Genomic DNA, 18,966 nt, shown 5'->3' on the forward strand with positions numbered 1-18,966 from the left:
ACAAGACAGCCAAACGAAAATAGACGTGGTGCGTGTGTCTGAGCAATTTACTTGTCATTCTTAGTAGTTTAAAGCTGGAGCTTTACTACAGATTTATATGCAATTTGCAAGAATTTAATTTCTGCTAATTAGGGTGTCAGTTGTGGTTTTAATATCACAGATTTCTCTGTGGGTTTGAGGTGCTTTGAAGGCTTACAACCCCCTCCCAAAAAAACTCAATCCCTATGTGATATGGCTTTCAGTATACACTTGTATAACTTTGCAGTCCCTTTGGGAAAAGGCTAACTGAAAGTAACCGCTGGGAGTACAGAGCAAACACAAGACAATGTGTGGTCAGCTGACCGTAAAGGCATGTGGCACACTTCTGTGAAAATCTGAGAAAATGCAACTCTTGCTTTGCAGGAACAAACGTGACAGATTTGAAAGGATTAGAAAACTAAATCTTCAAATGTGAACTGTGGATAATGTCAGGAGAATCAGGGTCTGGAGTTCACTTTTCCTCACCGCAGCAGATGGCTCGCTTCAAAATCATTCTCACTAGTAGAAATACTTTTACTTACACCCATTTATTCACTGTGAATTCATTAGTATTACTCTCACACTGAGTTGTTTTAGGGAAATGGATGTTTAAAGCTGTTTTTGGACTGCAGTGTGTGGGTGAAAACACCTTCAGTAACAAGACAAAATAACAATGACAACACAATGACTCTGATGAAAGCTTAATGCTGTATTTTCACATTTGCAATTACTCAATTGACACTTTACTGAAGCACATTTTCAAATCCACACTCTCACACAGAGGCCCCCCAACGACACTTTAGGAACAGGACAGCGTTTCAACTTCTCATTACAATCTTTATACTGGAAAGGACGGAAATAACAGGAAAATGATGTAGAGGAGAAGAAAAAAAACAACAACAACATTATATTCATATACTGCACAAAAGGGAGACAATCATCACAGACTCAAAGAGAAAGCTGGTGCAAAATGGCAACATAAAAATTCACTAGATCTTCATAAACATTTACACTATGAATTCATTTGTCAGATCTCCCATCATGATATATCAGGAAGTGTGGGAAGATACGACAGGTTCTCTAACATCTAGGTTCTTTTGTTCATCATATATCACAAACATGGAGACTCGACTTCACACATGCTGTTGTAAACCTCATGACCTGATAGTAATGTAAGGACTGCAGAGTTAGCTTAACAATGAGTTTGGCAGATTGAGATAAACTACAGAAGAAAAAAAGGACTTAAATTTACATTCAGAAAATCAAATGTTTTTGCTCAGCAGGTTGATCCTGGACATTTCCATTATCACGTCAACAAAATGAGTACACAAATCTATAAATACAAAAATAAACAGGAAAAAAAAGAAACATTTTTGTTCATTTGCAGAAATTTGAACAAACTGCTTTAATACATTTTTTTAAAAAAGTAATTCAGAGTTGAATTTGCAGGACGGATGTGGTTTTGTTTGCATGTCTGTTTTCCACCTAAAACACTTGACTTCTTATTTCACATGTTTAAGTGTTTGTGGATGAATACCTAAGTATGTGTTGCATGTATGTGCTCAGCATTATGAGGCCATGGTGTCCTGGAAGCCCCACACCTCTAGCAGTGAAATCTGGAAGCTCTCTGCACACAGGGGCGGGTTGTCAAAGGTAGTGCAACTGCCAGTGCGCCCGTGGTTCAGCTCAGAGTCGATATACAGAGCGTTGCCGTTGCCTCCTCCTGATCGGAAAGAAGATGACAGAGTTTGCATGAGTTACCAACGATCAGCACTTCTTCCAAGCAGATTCTTTAATATTAACACTGTTTCATCGACATATAGTGATCAACACATCTGATCAGTGTGGCAGCAACTCAGTGCAAGTAGGCATGTAGACATGGTCAAGATTACTTGGTAAAGTTAAAACTGAGAAATGGAATAAGGAAGAAAGGTGTTTTAAGTGACTGAATGTGGTCATTGGGTTGGTATGAAACTCAGAAACTGCTGATATACTGTGATTTTACCCACACAACCATTTCTGGGGTTTACAGAGACTGGTCCACAAAAAAAAAGGAGCTAACGGAAGGAAACAGTAACTTAAATATGCAGAAGAGCATCTGTCAACGTACAACACGTGCAACCTTGAAGCAAAAGGGCTACAGCAGCAGAAGACCACACCAGGTTGTTGGTGGTGTAATGGTGTGGGGGATATTTGCACACTGTGTCTCTTGACCATTGTTCAAACACCATGGTCTGCATTAGCTTTGCTGCTGATGGTGTCCTTCCCACTTTATGAGCACCATCTTCTGATGGCTGTTTTCAGCAGGATAAAACACCAGGTCACAATGCTCAAATCACCTTTAACTAGTTTCCGAACATGACAGTGAGTTCACTGTACTAAACCACCTCCAGAGTCAATAGATCTCAGGACAATAGAGTACATTTGCTCATTTGGTGAAACAGGATTTTCCCAGACAATAAAACATCAAACTTGGACCATAAAACTATCCAGACTCATTCTTTGGTTCATTATTCTGTTTAAGTATTTTAGTAATGTTATTTATAATGTTTGAGATTGCAAAAAGTCTTTACTGCATGTGCAGTAAAAGCTTTCCATCAAGTGCTACCCTGTTTAAAATCAAAGGATATCAGTAAAGGTCTTTAGCATTACTGATCAGAGTTAGCATAAACCACTTTTACAAATCACAAAAACATTTACATTCCAGGTCTCTAAAAATACAGTTTCAAAATTTATTAAAAGCTGAAAAGTGTGTTTTACACCAATAGCTCACTATTGTGGAAAGTAAAAATCACAATGATTTAGAAGTCATTAAAATGTGTTCAGAATTTGACAATTTGATGACTATTCATCATCAAATCATGTAGGGGGAGAGCAGTGTGCTTAAAACAGCACCTGATTAGAATTAGGTACGCCGATGGCACCCCCTTTAAGAAATTAGGCGCTAGTTCTTTACCAATTTTCCTAATTATGACAGAATACAAGTTACTATTTAAAAAACACGCTTTAAAATGGGAAATACACATAAAAGACATACTGTCAAAGTCCACTCACCCACTATGATGGAGTCAACATTTCCAGACATGAACATAGAAGTATTCTTAGAGTTCAGGTTAAAGTGGCGGGCAGACAGAAATGGTGACAGCTCTCCAGGAGGTTTTTCTGGCTGCTGTAAGCTATTGCTGTCTGTGATCTGGTCTTCAGATGTTGCCGTTTCTTTCTGAGCCTGGGTCTTGATGGACGAAGCCAGCTCAGGGTGACTGATTACTATCCACTCGTAACGCTCCATCTCCGGCTTCAGCTAACAAGAGAAACAGAAATGTCTATAATTAACAACTACACACCAGAAAACTACACATTAAATGAAGTAATAATAGAACAAAACACCCACAAACACCACAAACACAGAAGATGGGGGACTCTAGAAGTTTGGAGCTTTAACATAACTTTTACTTGTTAGAGTCATGGCTGCTTTAAAAATTCTCCTCTAAGCAGCCATCTGGTACTCTGAAATTTTCCCAGAGGAGACACTCAGCCTCAGGGGTCCTCAGTTTGAGATGTAATTAAGAAGTTGGAGCAGTTTTCTCAGAAGATTTTCTTGGATTTCTAGTCATGAAATTTACCATTAAGAACTACAAACAAGAAAACTCAGCTTTTTACTGCAGAGCAGCTTCATGATGATTTAGTAGACTCTGGTGTGGCACCTTTACTGTGCCGTAACACCTGCAAAAACGTGGCTCATCAGAAGAAAACCTCTCTTATGCCTCACGAGTCTACAATCAGAAGATTTCAAATGAACATCTAAACATGGCACATACATTAGAAAACTAATCCAGTGTGTTGATGAAGTTGAAACAAAGCTTTATGGCCACAATGAATAAAGAAATGTTTGGAGAAAATGGGGTAAATTAAGTCAAGCAGAGAAACAATACAAGCTCTAACACGAGCTTTCTTTGATATGTACTCATTTCTAATCTTGTCCATCCTGGTCACTCCCATTGAAAATCTTAACATCTCCAGCTCATCCACAGTCTTTTTGTCAGTGCAATGTGCTCAAACCATACATCACAGCATGTCTCACTAACATCTTTTAACCCTCCCTTTCATTCTTGCTGCCATCCTTCAGTCACAGATCACCTGTGATACTCGTCTCCACTAACAACATCCTGCCCGCACTCTCTTCTACACGGTCAGTTGTTTTGGATGGCTGACCCCAAGTATTTAAACTCATGTACTCATTTGAATTACTTCTCCTTCCAGCTTGATATGGCTCATCATTTTTGTTCTTCTGTAGGTACTACAGCTCTGCACGTTGCCTTTGTTTTAGAAAATCTGTACTAGTACACTTCTTCATTCTTCAGGCATCTTCTCTTCTCTAGGTTTTTGAAAAAAAATATCTCTCTCCCTAACACTTGAAAATCTAGAATAGGCTCCTTGAAGAGGTGCAAACAGAACTGAACTGAATGTAATCTTTATTTTGAACATGTTAAAAAAATACAACCACATAGAAAAAAAAAAAAAAAAAAAAAAAAAGAGACAAACAAACAAAGCAGAAGTTTTCCTCTTTACAATCTCTACCTAAAAACCGTGGACAGAGCTCAAAACAGAAGTGGATACAAGTCCCAAAATTACAGAACTAGAAGCCTTATGAAGGAAGAATGGAGGATCACCTTCACAGCTTTTAGCAAAGTATTAGAAAGCTGTGAGACTTGTCAAAGGGGCATTACTGATCATGTAAGAAAAGGACCTCAAACATCAGTTTGAGGTCCTTTTCTTGAATTTGAAAATGTAAACGATAGAAAAAAAAGAAAAGAAAAATCCCATAAGAGAAGGTAAGACCTTTAAGTTTACGTCTTCTGGAGACTGATAACTTTTTTTTTTTGGTAGGGTTATTCTAATGTTTGCATGGCATACATTATCTTGTATCCTACTAATTTTCTCCTGGTCCTGTTCAAACCTCTACTGCCCATCCAATAGACATTGGTCCTGGAGTCTGTCTCTCGTGTGTGTCAGGTGTGGTATCAGGTACGAGCCTGCTACGATACTGAGGGCTTCGGGTTACAGGAGTTTCCGATATGTGTGTGCTTAAGTATTGGTGTTTGAGATGACTGTGTTTTCTGGTGTCTAGGCTCAGACAGCACACAGCTGAGCTTTACACAGTTAGCCAAGTAAATAATTCATAGAGCAGGGAAGAGACAGCCAGTCTTTATTTCTATTTCTAGGCAATGTTGCACTGCTGCCACCAGAATAGCAAACAAGAGTGGCTGTTTTTTTTGCACTTGACAGCATGTCAATGAATAGGGAACTGTGCCCTAGTATGAAAACTTCTCCAAATGATATACCAACTGGGGCCATTGATATTGACAACAGTAACATTTGAAAAAAGATAGATGGTACCCCCTGCTGGTCATACAATAGCACTACAAAAAAATTCCAACTATCTCTAAAAATGACTCAAATGATGTCTTTAAGAAAAAAAATTGGTTTTTTGCTACTAGATAACTGAAAATAATCTTACCCTGAAGACAAAACATTCCCCTGTGCCGAAGAAGCTCAACTTGTTGCCTCCTCTCTTCCTTTCCTCCCAATCAGTGGACAGAAACGCTCCGCATACCTGTTGGAAAAAAAATTAAGTAAAAACTGCATGAGTGAGATAATTTGTGGATTTATTCACCTTCAGCGGTTGTGACAAAAGTCAAGCAAGTGGAAGGACTCTGACTGTGGTGTCTGTAAGATGCCAACACTAATGCCAGGATAATCCAATCATACGACACATGTATAATCAGGAACTTTAAACCCAGTTCACAGAACCCAGGACAAAAATATAACCCGAGTCTACTTTGAAAAACAGAAACCTAATCTTAGCCTCTTTAGCTCCTTAAATAAAGAGCAATGACTGAGTTAATGCTACGAGTAGGTCACACCTATTGCATGTGCTAAGAAGGACTTTACTTGTCAAACATGACATTTTTACCTTTGATGCTCCCTGTATCAGACAAAGATAGAAACTAATGATAGTTATATATTAGGGAGGGTCAGAGGGCAAGAATGACTTGGGGGTCGGCAAAAGCCCTTAAACTAAGAAACCAAAACAGAAACATAGAAAGAAAAAGTGCAGAAATATGTTAAGACATTTGTGCAAATGTTTTTACTTGTGCATTAAACTCAAACTTTAACGCAATCTCAGTACAGACCTGCATCCCTAAATGGAGAAAAATGAAGCTAACATTTATGCATGTCCGTCTCTGACAACAATCCAATCCATTTACTGATAAGACTGTTAAACTCCACTTTGTCTTGGACTGCAGCCGGTGACAGCAGTGCTTCTGCTCTGAAGATCCTCTGCAAGCTGGAGGGTCACACCACCACAGAGGCTGCAGCAGGTGGAGTGCTGGTTCAAGCGTCATCACGCTGAGCTCATAGAGGCAGCAGCGCTGAGCAGAGTCACAAACTGCAGTTCAGTTTTCTGCAGTTCAGAGAAAACTGATCTTTGCTTCCTCTTTATTGTGACAAAATGTACAAAGTATGAGTAATACTCATGAGGTTGCTTAATTTTTCCTTTTCACACATCACAGACTGGATCGAGATCGCCCAAAGGTTGGTTCCAAATATGAGGTCGCATTTTACTCGTATTTTATCTTAGCTCGTTGATCATAATAAAATATCTGATGGCACATTCCACTGTTTCCTTCAGACAAAATAAACAATATTTACGTCAGTAGAAAAAAAATGCTACTTACATCGCCATCTGTGGTCCTGATGAGGAGCAGAGTGGGTTCGTGGCCCTCACAATGCGAGTAGAATCTGTAAAAAAGGAAAAACATTTAATTCACTGCAACAGTCTTATTAAACACCTAATACTGAAACTAACACATATCCAGTGGATCGTAATGCAGCAACAGTAACACACTTTTGTATTTTATACTTTATTAAAACAAGAAGCCGTTGCTTTAAGCCATGAAAGAAATTGATTTGACTCCATTAAAAGAAAAATGTAACCTTAAATTCAGATTTACCCAAACTTTTAGTTATTAATTTCATTCAAAGTTATAAAATGTAAATTATGAGCAGCAGCTAACACTTAATTAAATTGTAAAATGCACCTGTTCAGGCTGCAACCGTGAGTGGAGGTTGTGAAGAGAAGCTGTGGTTGGCACAGGGCAAAGCGCTCTGGGATCCATGACCAGATGTCATGCATCTCCTTGGCACTGACTATCTCCGAGGAAAATGTGTCAGGGTTAAGTGCCAGCTGCACGTTCCGCCTGCAGATGCCAAAGCAATTTAGACACAGGAAAGAGAGAGAGGTTCGGAAAGAGCATCCCATACAGTGAAGAGATATGTATAAAATACACCCCCCCCCGGGGGAAAAAAACAAAAAAAACCAAACCACAAAACAGCAACTTGGTCACAGGTTATTTAAAACGGGTATCAGAAATAAGTGTAACCATGAAAGAGCACCCACCTAGAGCTGTAAAAGAACCAATGTGGCAAACACAGGAGTGGTGTGCAGATGAGACAGAACATGGTGCATGGAAAAATCGTGGCACAAACCAAGCAGAAAAGAAAAAAGAACAGACGGTGAGAAAAGGATGCAAAGCAACGCAAACAGTTTCCTACAGCATGCCAGAATATAAAGCTTAAAAGACAGAGGGCATTGCTACCAACAAAAAATAAAATAAAATAAAAAAAATGCTAAAACAGTTAAGACTGTAAACATATCTACTCTACACTTGTGCTAAATTATATTTCAAATGGTTTATATTGGTCGTCTGCATGCCATGCATATCAGGGTGAAGTCCACAAACCGTGAAGGAAGTTTAGTCATGTTCAAGTATTTTCATTCTAATGGCAGTAGATTTCCAGACTGAAGGTAATGGTAAATTATGAAACATTAGAGTTCACATATTGCTAGATTAACAAAGTGGACTGATTAATTTTATTAAAAGAGCTCAACTCCTAGTATGGGACTGTGAGAAGCCATTTGGTTAAGTTTATTATAAAAATTATACAACATGTGGTAACATTAACTTAAAAAAAGCAGAGTAATGACATAAAGCCACATTTTTAGACATAAACACAGCGTGTAGCAAAGTGTCCGCACAGGAAATAGCCCAGTTTTGAAGTTTAGAAAGTACATTTACTCACTTAAAAAAACAAACAAAACAAAAAATAAAACATTTACTTTTTTCTTTTTTTTCTTTTTTAAACTTTACCGCTTCTGCTTCACAGTGATTCCTTTTTGCTGCAGGGACTTCTCATTTGTAAGCTGCAGCAGGGTGATCTCCTTGCGGCTGAACATGCGGATGGAGAATGCCTTCTCGAGCAGCTTGTCAGGTGTGACGGTGGAAGCAATGCCCTTAACAAATACCTGAATATCTGCCTTGATTTTGTTTGAATCCTCCTGCTGCTGGTTGCCCTGCCCCCCCTCTGCTCCCATTTTATGCTTGCGATAGAACTTGAGCAAGGCTACTGCCACGCGGTAAAGAACCTTATAGCCCTCTACTAGGTAGACATCTAGGACCCTAACCACATGGCTAAAAGGCAGGTCACCGAGGACCCAGCGCTGCCAGTCTGAGTAGACATCCATCACATCCTGAGCCGTGGCAACGATCAGTTTGTGAGCAGCTGTGCAGTACTTATTGGCTAGGTCACCGAAGGTCATGCAGCTAGACTCATAAGCCAGGAAGGTCTGGTCTATAAGTCGCTTCCCTGGCTCGTTGCATGCCAGTATGCGGCTGACATGCTCAAAACACTGAGCTTCGTCTACACTGAAGTGCAGGAGCAATGAAGTAACTGCAGGAAGAGCTGGGCAATGAGAGATATCTGGAAAGTGTCCAGCGAGGCAGTTGATGATCTGATGGGCTGAGGCTACTGCCTCCGGCTTCAGACAGTACCGCGGTATGGGATTTCCATCCACAAACTCTGGTAGTGGGACGTTGGTGGAGGTTTTCTTTGTGGCTGCATTTCCCATAATGTCACGATACACTGCTGCATCTGGGGTCACTGTACGGCAAGGAATGGCTTTGATGAGTTGCTGGTAGACTTGTGCCCGCAGCTTGTGGTTCTTGGCCCAATAACCTTGTCGAGCCATCCGTTTGAACTCTTTCAGATCTTTAGTGTCCACCTTGGTGGGCCCGCTGCTCTTGGCCAAATCGCCCATCTGGTTCCAGTCCACAAAGCTGCCATAGTCTTCTTCAGCCATTGTGCTGTAAACTTGCTGGACTGCTCGTGCAGGAAAAGAGGAGGTATCTGCCGAGGTCTTACTAACCTTCTAGCCTCCACACAGCAGATATTTTGTCTTTCTTATCTGCCCATTGTGGTCACTGGAAAAAAACAAGGGTGACAAGAATCAAAAAAAGCTTATAGTTATGCACATGCATTATTAGTAACTGTCAGTAGCATCATAGAATTATTCAGTTCCCACCGATGTAAATTTCATATTTATCACTTGAAAGATTTGTTCGAAAATGGCTTCCACCTTCTGAGCCCTTAGTGAACTTATCTAATTAGTCCTGATCTACACTAAGTACAATATATTACCAGAAGTATTCACTCACCCATCGCCGTCATTGAATTAAGGTGTTCCAATCACTTCCATGGCCACAGGCGTATAGAAATTGAGTACCTAGGCATTCAGACTGTTTCTACAAACATTTGTGAAAAAAATGGGTCGCTCTCAGGAGCTCTGTGAATTCCAGCGTGGCATCATGATAGGATGTCAGCTGTGCAACATGCCCAGTCGTGCTACTAAATATTCCAAAGTCAACTGCTAGTGGTATTATAACAAAGTGGAAGTGACTGGGAATGACAGATACTTAGCCACAAAGTGGCTCTGCTGGCTCAGCAGATGCTGAGGCACATAGTACCCAGAGGTTGATTACTTTCTGCAGAGTCAGTAGCTATAGACTTTCAAACTTCATGTGACCTTCAGATTAGCTCAAGAACAGCGCGTAGAGAGCTTCATTGAATGACTTTCTATGGCCAAGCAGCTGCACCCAAACCTAACATCATTAAGCACAATTCAAAGCGTCAGGTGCAGTGCTGTAAAGCATGCTACCATTGGACTTTAGAGCAGTGGAGACGTGTTCTCACAAGTGATGAATCACACTTCTCCATCTGGCTAACCGATGGATGGGTCTGGTTTGGTAGTTGCCAGGGGAACAGTACTTGTGTATTGTGCCAACCGTAAAATTTGTGGAGGGGGGGATTATGTGTGAGGGTTCTTTTTCAGGAGTTAGGTTCAGCCCCTTAATTCCAGTAAAAAGTAACTCTTAATGCTTCAGTATATCAAGACATTTTGGGAACAGTTTGGGGATTACCCCTTACTGTTCCAACATGACGGCGCACCAGTGCACAAAGCAAGGTCCATAAAGACATGGATATCTGGGTCAGTGTGTGGAAGAACTTGACTGGCCTGTGCAGAGTCCTGACATCAACCTGATACGACACCTTTGGGATAAATTAGGCTACGTTCACACTGCAGGTGAAAGCGCATCAAACCCGACTTATTTGACGCTATGCGACCCATATCCGATCATGGTATGACAGTGTGAACAGCACAAATCAGATATTTTCAAATCTGATCTGGGTCACTTTCGTATGTGGTACTGAATGCGATACATATCCGATGTTTTAGAAAGCGACTGCTGTTTGAACGGTCATGCCGCATTAAATCCGTCTTTTACGTCACTGACACAAGACAGACGCCAATTATCAGCGCCCGAGAAGACATTGTGAACGCTTCCTGGCCATCCAGTGTAGATGTCAGTGAAACTGTTGGGAAGACAACGTTGGAGAAACGTGAACATTTTATTTGTACTGTATAATCTGCAGATTCTGACAGAAATCTGCAACTATCCTTTGAAGCACCGCTCCGCTCTAAAACAGCAATAAGGATAATTATTAGGCCATATGTAAATAACAAAATAACTTTACATTTCCCAATTTTGCTTTAAGTTATAGAGTATGAAACAAGTCTTTATATTAACGGCCATCAGTCAAACAATACTGTTTGTTCTGGGCCTAAACAGAGCGCGTTGTGTGTGACGTCTTCTTTTGTGCATGCGGGCCGCTTTGAGGGTTCACACTAGAGCGCGTTTGCTGTCACATTTTATTTGTAGTGTGAACAAGCAGACAAAAATATCGGATTTGATTAAAAAAAAATCGGAATTGAGCATTAAGACCTGCAGTGTGAACGTAGCCTTAGGGTCTTTTGGGATGTCACTCAAGTTTATATGACAAACGAGTGAATACTTTTGGCAATTTAGTGTATATGAGCTAGCTGAGGATAAGCATACAATTAGGAAGAAATATGAATATCTGAAAGTGGAAAATTAGACTTTATAGCATGGTACTGTACAAAATACAAAAAAAACGAGTGCTATAAAAAGAAAAACTAATAAATGGATAACAAATGTAGCATTGGTATTTACACCAGAATACATAAAATACTGCCCAATATGTAGCAATGTTAAATTAGAAAAATGCACAAAAATAAAGACTCAGAAAGTTCTGTTTCCATAAGAAGCGATTTGAGAGATGGAATGCATAATGACCACAGTAAATCTGTAATGAAGACACACTACTGATCAATTTCCCTAATCATGTTCTGACAAATACAAAAATGCATGTGCATCATACACCTCATACACCTGTGAAAGCTTGAAATGACTTGTGTGCAAACACCTTTGGCTGATTTAATTGGCTACTAGAAAAAAAAACAAACCTGTAATTGTTGAAGGTCACAAGCTGTTAACTAACTGTTTCACATCCCACATGATACAGGCAGATGGTACGTCTACAAATCAGTTGCGCCCTGAAACATACGGAGAATAGCTGAAGCACAATCTTTTTGGGTGCTTTTATTTCCCCTTTCTCAAAACGTCACATGAAGATGGCAGTCCAAAGATCACTTGCAATACACTAAAAGAGACAGTCATTAAAAATCTGTTTATATAACTGTCACATAGAGGACGATATCAACATATCCTTGCATGAGAAGCTGGGAGCACTCGCGATATAACTGTCCTACTTATAATAAATAAGGGCATGTTTCACCTAAATGTTGCCATTATACACGTGACACTGGGTGCAACTGATCAAAGTCAGACTCGATAATATAGTGGCTAAGATTAGGTCTAAGAATAGTTTGCAGTCTGTAGCACAGTCGCACACTGTTTTATAGTGCGGTCACACCTGTAGTCTGGGCTTCATCGGAAAAACTGTGCTCTATCACACAGGTCTTGTTGTTTGCTTGAATTAAAAATAGAAATTTCTGTCCGCATTAAACACAGGAATGTTCTGAGAAAAAAGGTTGGAATTTCATGAACCACATACTGGAATGAGCAGTTTTGGTCTTGTTTTGCAGGATGAATATTTCACTGGGTGACTAAAGAACAGAATAAATCTGTATTTAAAAATAAAGAAAGAAGGCAAAGATGAAAAGAGGGCAGCTTCTATTACAGGAGAATTACACCGTAAAATCCACAAGGAATTAATGACAACAAAAGGTACGAGCTGAAGTTTTTACCATGGCTCTGAAAAGTAAGGAAAACTCACTCGAGGCGTGCAATCACTATGAATGACTGAAGAACCCCCAAAACAAGAAGTGAAACAGTCTTATTCGTCCCACAGAATTGCTAAACTTTTGCTTTACGGCCATTTCCTTTTTTTGTGGTTTTGTTTTGTTTGTGACCTGTAAAATCTAAATGCAATCCTGTTTAAAATAATTACACAAATGCTGCTCAATAAAGATGTCAGACTGATACAGCCTAGCCATTATTTTGACCAATTACGAGTTCCCAAATCTCAGGGCTCAAATGGTTGGATTTATCCTAACCAAACTGCATTTTAATTGCAAACCAAAGCAAAGATTTTTAACCTTTCATCAGGATAACAGAATTTTCCTGTAGGCATTTAAAAAACAAAAAAGAAAGAATATTGTAATAGTTTAAGGGTTTCCAGCTAAAGAATGTTTGATTTAATCACTATATACACTTTACATTCACAGATAATAGATGTAGATGAGAATGACACTGGGATGGCAGCTGTATTACTATGTGTCTGAAAATTTACAGAAAGAAAAGACCCCCCCCACACACACACACACACACATTTCCGTACTTCTTTTGATGCTCCATGTCCATTTGAAATAAACAAAACAAAACCTGCCTCAGATATTAATGTAAAACGTACCGAGGGGAGGAGGAGGAAGCTTCTTGCTAGCCTTAACGGAGAGCGTACTGTACTGTTAGCTAGCTGTACTATAAAACCAATTACTGCTTTTAGTTTCATTCTGGACGCTCAGTAAAAGCACACAAACGGCTAAGGTAAGGCTGCAGGTACAATTGTGTCATCACATACTGAGGTGACAGCTCCAAATTAGCTGCATTTTCAATCCTATAAACGATTAACGTCAGCTAACCAGCTGAGGCAAAATAAGCTAGCACGAAACAAGCGGCCACGGGTCACAGGGTATTTAACATTACCGCCGGAGTAAATCTGATATACCCTTTTCCATTCACACTTGCCAAGTTAGCACTGTTAGCCTTAGCTAGCCGCATCTGTCAGTGCAATTCAGGAGCAACCGGAACCTTAACTAGCCGCACAAAACCTACTCGCTAAACACATAACCTCCACAACAAGCGTGCAGATACGGACAAACGCTAAAACATTTGAGCAAGCTCTTGGCTAACGTTGCTTCATTAGCCAGCATGGACGTTGTCAACCACAAATTAATTTGGTCCAAAGGCTGTCTTGGAGTTTGTTTATAACAAGATGTTTCCGCTTATTTATTTATTTTTTAGAAAAGCGTGTCATATCCACAAAGCTAGAAACACGCCAGAGTATGACCTTTACTCCACAACAAGGAAGACGATATATAAATAGCTGTCAGAAGAAAATTAAATGAATATCCCTACCTGAGTCTGAGATGTCTTGAGACGGGAGACAGCGTTCATATTAAGTACCCTCGAGCATGCGCACTGCCTCCAATCCCGGACGCAGCGTTTTTGAGCGTGCAGCTGCTGAAGCTGCAGACAGGGGCTCAGATGGAGTGGTTAAATATAAACTGTTCTCAGTTACTTATCTGTACACTCACTAGGTTGTTAGATTATTTTTGTGAAAAAAAACCCAACGTTAATACAAACATAAATCTAGAATACAAACTATATAATATTAGTAGCAGACATGCCAAATTTGGGGTTTATGACATGGGCATGCCAGTATCAAACATTTATGTTACACAAAAAGCTATGAAATTCCATAAACTCTGCTGAGTGCAACAAAGAGTAACTCAAATATTTATCCATGGCTTAGTTTCTGAAGAAAAGTACTGTTGCGTGGTAGATCCCATTATCTGCTATGTCCTGTTTACTTCCAGACCTTCTGTGTCAAATATGTGATGGCACTGGAACAGGACAGGAAGTACCCTGGCAAGCACAACAAGCCCTGCCTTTGTCCAGGACTCAAAGCAACCATCAAAATACAACCGCCGAACACATGACAGTTATTACTGATGATTAAATTGTGGGGCCATCACAGAGCGACTCTGGGTAAAATGTTATTTGGCTCTGTCTCTCTTCCTCTCACGCACTGCCTATGTCTTTTTATACCGTCATTTTATACTTCAGTAATAAAGAAAAAGGGGCAAATACTACTACTAGTAATAAACAAACATATCAGCATTTGTTTTTCCCTATATAATATAAGTAAAAAGCCACCACAAAAATGATTACGTTGCACAGCACACAGAAATGACAAAAGAAGAGAGCAGCTATGTCACAGTGAGGCAGATCTTATCTGTCATCCATGTACATGGTTCTCTGGATAACTCATAACTCATCAAGTCTTTTCTATTTCACACTTTGCACCACCCAAGACGCCATTTACCTCCCACTCCAGCCAGAATGGATGTATTATCATGCACACAAATATCAGCACACTCTCTTACATGAAGCATATGTGCAGGCATATGTTGGGGCTAGGGCACCGTTAAAGCATAGATAGGATCAATGCAACTTAATACATTTGCTCCAGTACTTTAATTACTTTAGTAAATCCGTATTAGAACACAGGGATGCACATGAACCTCACAAAAATGAAAACAACAGTTTAATAATAATAATGGATTGCATTTATATAGCGCTTTTCGGGTACTCAAAGCACTTTACAATTCCACTATTCATTCACTCTCACACACTGGTGGAGGCAAGCTAAAGTTGTAGCCACAGCTGCCCTGGGGCGAGAAGCGAGGCTGCCATATTGCGCCATCGACCCCTCTGGCCATCACCAGTAGGCGGTAGGTGTCTTGCCCAAGGACACGACAACCGAGACTGTCCGAGCCAGGGCTCGAACCGGCAACCTTCCGGTTACAAGACAAACCGCCAACTCTTGAGCCACGATCGCCCCGTTTACACAGTCTACACTGGGTTCATTTCTGATTTCTGATTTAATTCCCACATCTCTTGTACTTGATCACCGCTATGCAACCCCATTTAAATACCCCTGTTTTTGATTCAGTATATGTGTCCTCTCATGTCGACAGTTTATTTCAGTCATCCACTGTCACCACACTATACTAACCGAGCCAATTTTAATAGACAGACAAATACCCCAACTGGGGGTGGATGCTCTCACCATCCAAGCCTTTTGGCCAGTACCTTGTCTCACAAACACCCGGTCTTCTTTGCACCTTCCCCCCAATCCCTTTAATAATAACCCTGCTTCACATGGTGAGACCGTCAAATCACAGGGTCCACTTACTGGTGTCCAAATGACCATTAGGGACCTGATTTTCAAAGCTCCTCCATGTACCACACAAAGACCTGTAGCATCACATGAGGAGAACTGACCTCCCCATCTAGCTTGATGGGAAGATAAGGCAATTGAAGGGATTAAATCATCCCTGACTGATTTAGGGCTTCAGTTTGTGGATACCACTCTGAATGTAAGGGGTTCTTTAGCAAGGATGGTGGGTCAATACTTTTGAACTACATTCTCGTCATAGGGCACAAATAGCCAAGAAGATCCTCTCTGTCAGGAGGCAATGGACCCTCTGAGCGAATCGTGCAGCAGCACTGGACCTTCCATTGGTCTGACAGGTTTTGGACAAGTCACCCTTTGAAGCCAAATCAGGAATGTCCCTGAGAGAGAACTCAATCAGTCAGTGAATACTGTTTTCTTTCAGCAGTTAGTACAGCCAAGAGACCTCCACGCAGTCTCTGTCAGCTGTACATGTTTGCATTGGAAGCCACGTGGCTCTGGAGTCACACTGTGGCCAACATTGTTTCACCCAGACATATTACTGAGGACACAGAACTTCAGGTATACTACCCTGTATACTTTTTTTTTTTTTTTGAAAATATTTTTATTGAAAAAAGAAAACAGTACTTGCAGTTACCGAAATACAATCAACCTTTCTTAATTTTCCTAATTAACACACACATATATACATATATATATATATATATATATATATATATATATACACACACACACACACATATACACATACATACATATACACACACATATACATACATACATATATATATATATATATACACACACATACATATATACATACACATACACATACATGAAAAGAAAAACAAAAAAAACAAACGCCCCCCCCCCCCCCCCCCCCCCCCCCCCCCCAGTCCCACACAGATCAACACAACCATCAAACATATTAGAGGAATATAACAGTAACAAAAGTAGATTTAAACAGGCAATACCTCTAGACTAGCAAAATAAGAGATAAAGGGTTGCCACTTGTGAAAAAATTTGGCTGTGCAACCTCTCAAAGTATATTTAATTTTTTCAAGTTTTAAAAAAAACATGACATCTTTAAGCCACCGGGAAATAGTAGGACACTTAACAGACTTCCAATGCAACAATATTAGACGTCTCGCTAATAGGGATGTGAAGGCTATAATATCCCTTTGTGTGGAATCAAGTGTAAGTGAGCGAGCAGGAATCCCAAATACAGCAATCAAAGGACAAGGATGAAGAGTTACCCCAAGAACAGTTGACATAATAGCAAAATACCTTGTCCAGAAACCTTGTAGCTCAGGGCACAGAAAAAACATGTGGCTAAGGTGACAAGGAGAACCATGGCATTTATCACATTTATTTTCCACTTCTGGATACAATTCAGAAAGTCTAGACTTAGAGAAATGCACCCTGTGTATGACCTTAAATTGAATAAGTCCAAGACGAGCACAGGAGGTGGAAGATCGTACTCTCGCTATAGCCTGTTCCCAAGACTCCTCATGTATTCGAAATCCCAGTTCTTCTTCCCATGTACGCTTAAGCTTAACATTAGAGTGGTTACTAAAAGACAGAATAGCATCATAGAGTTTCGAAATGGTTCCTCTGTGATGAGGAACAAATGATAACGTAGTTTCCCACTGCTGTTCTGGAGGTAAAGAGGGGAAATTTGGGAAACACTTAGCAACAAAATTTCGAATTTGAAAATAGCGAAACAAATGGGTAACAGGGAGATTGTAACGAGAAGACAAGTTGGGAAAACTATCGAAAACACCATCCACATATAAATGTTTGAACTGTTTTATACCCTTGTCACACCACACTGAAAATGTCGAGTCCAAAAGTGAAGGGGGAAACAAATGGTTGTCGCTTAGAGGACCCGAGGAAGACGGCATTACAAAATTAAAGTGACGTCTAAACTGAAACCAGATTTTGAGTGTGTTAAGAACCACCTGATTATCAGTGTACAGAGAGGGTCTCACGGGTAAAGAGGAATAGAGCAAAGCCGGTAAAGAAGAGCCCTTACATGATGATAGCTCCAATTTACACCACGAGGAACCAGAAGATTTTAGCCAGTAGCAAAGTTTATGGATGTGAGCGGCCCAGTAATAGACTAAAAAATTAGGTAATGCAAGTCCTCCACTAAATCTGCATCGCTGCAGCAAAGTTTTAGAGACCCTAGGTGGCTTCCCACCCCAAATGAAAGAACTAATAATCTTGTCCAGTGAAACAAAAAAATGTTTCGGCAAAAATAAGGGAATTGACTGAAATAAAAATAAAAATTTTGGTAAGATGTTCATTTTAACAACGTTAATCTTACCGATTAAAGAAAGGGGGAGATTACCCCATCTTTGAATATCAGATGTGACCCTAGATATAAGAGGAGACAAATTTGCTGATTTAAGGCCAGCTAGAGAGCGAGTCACGTTAATCCCTAAGTACTTAAACCCAGACGGACTGAGACGAAAGGGTAGATCGGACTGTTGAAGTTGACGTGCTGCCGTATTAACAGGAAAACACTCACTTTTCCCCAAATTCAATTTATAACCTGAAAACGAACTGAAGTTCTCCAGAATACTTAAAACAGCAGGGATGGAGCATGCCGGGTCAGTCATATATAATAACAAGTCATCCGCATACAATGATACTTTATGTGTAATTCCATTACGGATGATTCCCCTGAATACAGAAGAAGATCGCAATGTAATAGACAGAGGCTCGATGGCAATGGCAAAGAGTAAGGGAGACAAAGGGCAACCTTGACGACAACCACGACCCAGCGCAAAATAATCAGAGTAAACATCATTAGTATGAACACTGGCTTTAGGGGACGAATAAAGAAGCCGAAACTACCCTGTATACTTATGATCTGAGCAAGAAGAGAGGGCCAGTTTGACTTGTCCTTTCATTCTGGCTTAACATGAAATTTCCCACTTGTGGGACTAATAAAGGTATCTTATCTTATCTTATCTTATCTTATCTTATCTTATCTTATCTAACCGAGCTTCAAGTTCTTAGAAAAGCTCTTTGTGTGTTATAATGGGAAGAATAAAGGAAAAGCTCTGTTTAAACAGCAGGACTGTTGCCACAATAAAGCAGGTATATGAAGTGACAGGTGTGTCTATGCCCACATATTTTATTTTTCATTCTACCAGAGGTGTGGCCACATCATAGACA

General features: G+C 40.1%; 1 protein-coding gene across 2 annotated transcripts; it reads right to left on the reverse strand.

Annotated features, from left to right (window-relative positions):
• Nucleotides 1-714: 714 nt before the first annotated feature.
• tbc1d24 (TBC1 domain family, member 24) lies at nt 715-14,051 on the reverse strand. Of its 2 annotated transcripts, XM_004571348.4 has the most exons (8): nt 13,938-14,051; nt 11,744-11,833; nt 8,232-9,341; nt 7,122-7,280; nt 6,759-6,822; nt 5,537-5,632; nt 3,073-3,319; nt 715-1,741 (listed from the first exon to the last, which is right to left on the reverse strand). In XM_004571348.4, exons 3-8 carry the CDS (start codon nt 9,218-9,220, stop codon nt 1,587-1,589), a joined length of 1,710 nt encoding a protein of 569 aa, XP_004571405.1. In that variant the 5' UTR covers nt 9,221-9,341; nt 11,744-11,833; nt 13,938-14,051; the 3' UTR covers nt 715-1,586. The 2 variants fall into 2 exon arrangements, with proteins under 2 accessions (XP_004571405.1, XP_076743526.1); XM_076887411.1 differs by lacking the exon at nt 11,744-11,833 and having other exon boundaries at nt 13,938-14,041.
• Between the last annotated feature and the right edge of the window lie 4,915 nt (nt 14,052-18,966).

Source organism: Maylandia zebra, linkage group LG8, assembly GCF_041146795.1.
Source record: "Maylandia zebra isolate NMK-2024a linkage group LG8, Mzebra_GT3a, whole genome shotgun sequence".
Taxonomy (NCBI): domain Eukaryota; kingdom Metazoa; phylum Chordata; class Actinopteri; order Cichliformes; family Cichlidae; genus Maylandia; species Maylandia zebra.

What these genes read in the sequence shown, in the direction of transcription:
- tbc1d24 (XM_004571348.4), bottom strand. Translation starts at nt 9,220, where the DNA reads ATGGCTGAAGAAGACTATGGCAGCTTTGTGGACTGGAACCAGATGGGC. An exon ending in CACGGTTGCAGCCTGAACAG is followed by an intron (nt 6,823 to 7,121) that starts GTGCATTTTACA and finishes CCTTTTTTACAG; the next exon opens with ATTCTACTCGCATTGTGAGG. An exon ending in TCAGGACCACAGATGGCGAT is followed by an intron (nt 5,633 to 6,758) that starts GTAAGTAGCATT and finishes TTTTTCCAACAG; the next exon opens with GTATGCGGAGCGTTTCTGTC.